This window comes from Rhincodon typus, unplaced genomic scaffold (genome assembly GCF_021869965.1).
Source record: "Rhincodon typus isolate 14 unplaced genomic scaffold, sRhiTyp1.1 hic_rhity00000251, whole genome shotgun sequence".
In the NCBI taxonomy this organism is placed as follows: Eukaryota; Metazoa; Chordata; class Chondrichthyes; order Orectolobiformes; family Rhincodontidae; genus Rhincodon; species Rhincodon typus.
The window spans coordinates 96,457-99,000 of NW_025965889.1; the positions used below are offsets into that span (position 1 = coordinate 96,457).

Here is a 2,544-nt window from a genome sequence, read left to right on the forward strand (position 1 = left end):
ACTGGCAGAGGATCAGTGCTGAGGGAGTGCTGCACTGTCAGAAGTTCAGTACTGAGGGAGCGCCACACTGTCAGGGTGTCAGTACTGAGGGAGTGCTGCACTGTCGGAGGGTCAGTACAGAGGGAGCGCCGCACTGTCAGTGTGTCAGTACTGAGGGAGTGCTGCACTGTCGGAGGGTCAGTACTGAGGGAGTGCTGCACTGTCGGTGTGTCAGTGCTGAGGGAGTGCTGCACTGTCGGAGGGTCAGTACTGAGGGAGTGCTGCACTGTCGGAGGGTCAGTGCTGAGGGAGTGCTGCACTGTCAGAGGGTCAGTACTGAGGGAGTGCCGCACTGTCGGAGGGTCAGTCCTGAGGGAGTGCTGCACTGTCAGAGGGTCAGTACTGAGTGAGTGCTGCACTGTCAGAGGACCCTTCTTCCCTGAAACGTCAGCCTTCCTGCTCCTCTGATGCTGCTTGGCCTGCTGTGTTCATCCAGTTCTCCACCTTGTTATCTCTGATTCTCCAGCATCTGCAGTTCCTACTATCTCCAAACAGCAGTGTCTGTGTGATAAAGCTGGTTAATATTAATGATGCAGAGCTTGCTGAACACCGTCTATTTGACAAAGGGTGGTTAGCTGGCCAGTGTCCAAAGTACAGACAGCTCCTGGTCACATGTAATGCAGGAGGGCGTGTGTATAGTTTGTGGGCAGGTCTGGGACCTGATGTAAGAGGAAGTCAGTGCGGGATGATGAACATGGAGCGGAGAGGCGCTGGGTTCGTCTCGGGTGACCTGGGCAGGACCCTGTGTCTCATCACGGGAGCGTCCCGGGGTCTGGGCTGGTCGCTGGCCGTGGCACTGGCCCCCAGGCTGAAACCGGGCTCCCACCTGGTGCTGGTGGCCAGGTCCGGGGAGAGCTTGCGGCAGCTGGAGGCTCGGCTGCTGGAGGGTAGCCCGGGCAGAGCGGGCCAGCTCCGGCTCAGCCGTGTTGAAGCAGACCTGAGCGGGGAAGAGGGTTTACAGCGGGTCCTGAATGCGGCGGACTGCAGCCGGGCACCAGATCCCGACAGACTCCTGCTCATAAACAACGCGGGTGAGGACACATTCCACCCCCTTCTCTTCCCCAGCAACTCTTTCCCGATGCAACACAAATGTGGCATTTCATTCCCTTCCTGAGTGTGACCTAAAGCAGAACCACCGGGTGGCAACAACGTATTGCTACAGCTCTCTCAGTTGCTCAGTTTCGCGAACGCTTCCTGCATGAATGATCTGAAAGAGCACGGTGGTCGTGCCCCTACCTCACAGCCAGGAGGCCCACGTTCAGGCTCCAGAGGTGTGCAGTAACATTAGGCCACACCTAGAGTACTGCATTCAGTTCTGGTCACCACATTACAGGGAGGATGTGGAGGCTTTGGAGAGGATTGCAGAGGAGGTTTACCAGATGCTGAGATAACAAGGTATGGAGATAGTAGGAACTGCAGATGCTGGAGAATCTGAGATAACAATGTGTAGAGCTGGATGAACACAGCAGGCCAAGCAGCATCAGAGGAGCAGGAAGGCTGATGTTTCTTCAGAAATGGGGGAGGGGAAGGGGGTTCTGAAATAAATAGGGAGAGAGTGGGAGGCGGATAGAAGATGGATAGAGGAGAAGATAGGCGGAGAGGAGACAGACAGGTCAAAGAGGCGGGGATGGAGCCAGTAAAGGTGAGTGTAGGTGGGGAGGTAGGGAGGAGATAGGTCAGTCCAGGGAGGACGGACAGGTCAAGGGGGCGGGATGAGGTTGGTCGGTAGGAGATGGAGGTGCGACTTGAGGTGGGAGGAGGGGATAGGTGGGAGGAAGAACAGTTTAGGGAGGCGGGGACGAGCTGGGCTGGTTTTGGGATGCGGTAGGGAGAGGGGAGATTTTGAAGCTTGTGAAATCCACATTGATACCATTGGAATCCAACGCATCATCCTCCGACACTTCCGCCATCTGCAATCCGACCCCACCACCAAAGACATTTTTCCCTCCCCACCCTTATCTGCTTTCCAGAGGGACCACTCGCTCTGTGACTCCCTTGTCCGCTCCGCACTCCCCTCCAGCCCCACCACACCCGGCACTTTTCCCTGCAACCGCAGAAAGTGCTACACCTGCCCCCACACCTCCTCCCTCACCCCATCCCAGGCACCAAGAAGACTTTCCACATCAAGCAGATGTTCACCTGCACATCTGCTAATGCGGTATACTGCATCCGCTGTACCCGTTGAGGCCTCCGACATCGGGGAAACCAAGCGGAGGCTTGGGGACCGCTTTGCAGAACACCTACGCTCAGTTCGTAATAAACAACTGCACCTCCCAGTCGCGAAGCATTTCAACTCCCCCTCCCATTCCTCAGACGACATGTCCATCCTGGGCCTCCTGCAGTGCCACAATGATGCCACCCGAAGGTTGCAGGAACAGCAACTCATATTCCGCTTGGTAACCCTGCAGCCCAATGGTATCAATGTGGATTTCACAAGCTTCAAAAGCTCCCCTCCCCCTACCACATCCCAAAACCAGCCCAGCTTGACCCGCCTCCCTAACCTGT

General features: G+C 56.6%; 1 protein-coding gene across 1 annotated transcript; it reads left to right on the forward strand.

Annotated features, from left to right (window-relative positions):
- The first annotated feature begins 713 nt into the window (after nucleotides 1-713).
- LOC125488304 (sepiapterin reductase-like) lies at nucleotides 714-1,380 on the forward strand. Its single transcript, XM_048621250.1, has one exon. It carries the CDS (start codon nucleotides 725-727, stop codon nucleotides 1,151-1,153), a length of 429 nt encoding a protein of 142 aa, XP_048477207.1. The 5' UTR covers nucleotides 714-724; the 3' UTR covers nucleotides 1,154-1,380.
- Nucleotides 1,381-2,544: the final 1,164 nt, after the last annotated feature.

Excerpts from the sequence above, each read along its gene's own strand:
- LOC125488304 (XM_048621250.1), top strand. The coding sequence starts at position 725 with ATGATGAACATGGAGCGGAGAGGCGCTGGGTTCGTCTCGGGTGACCTG.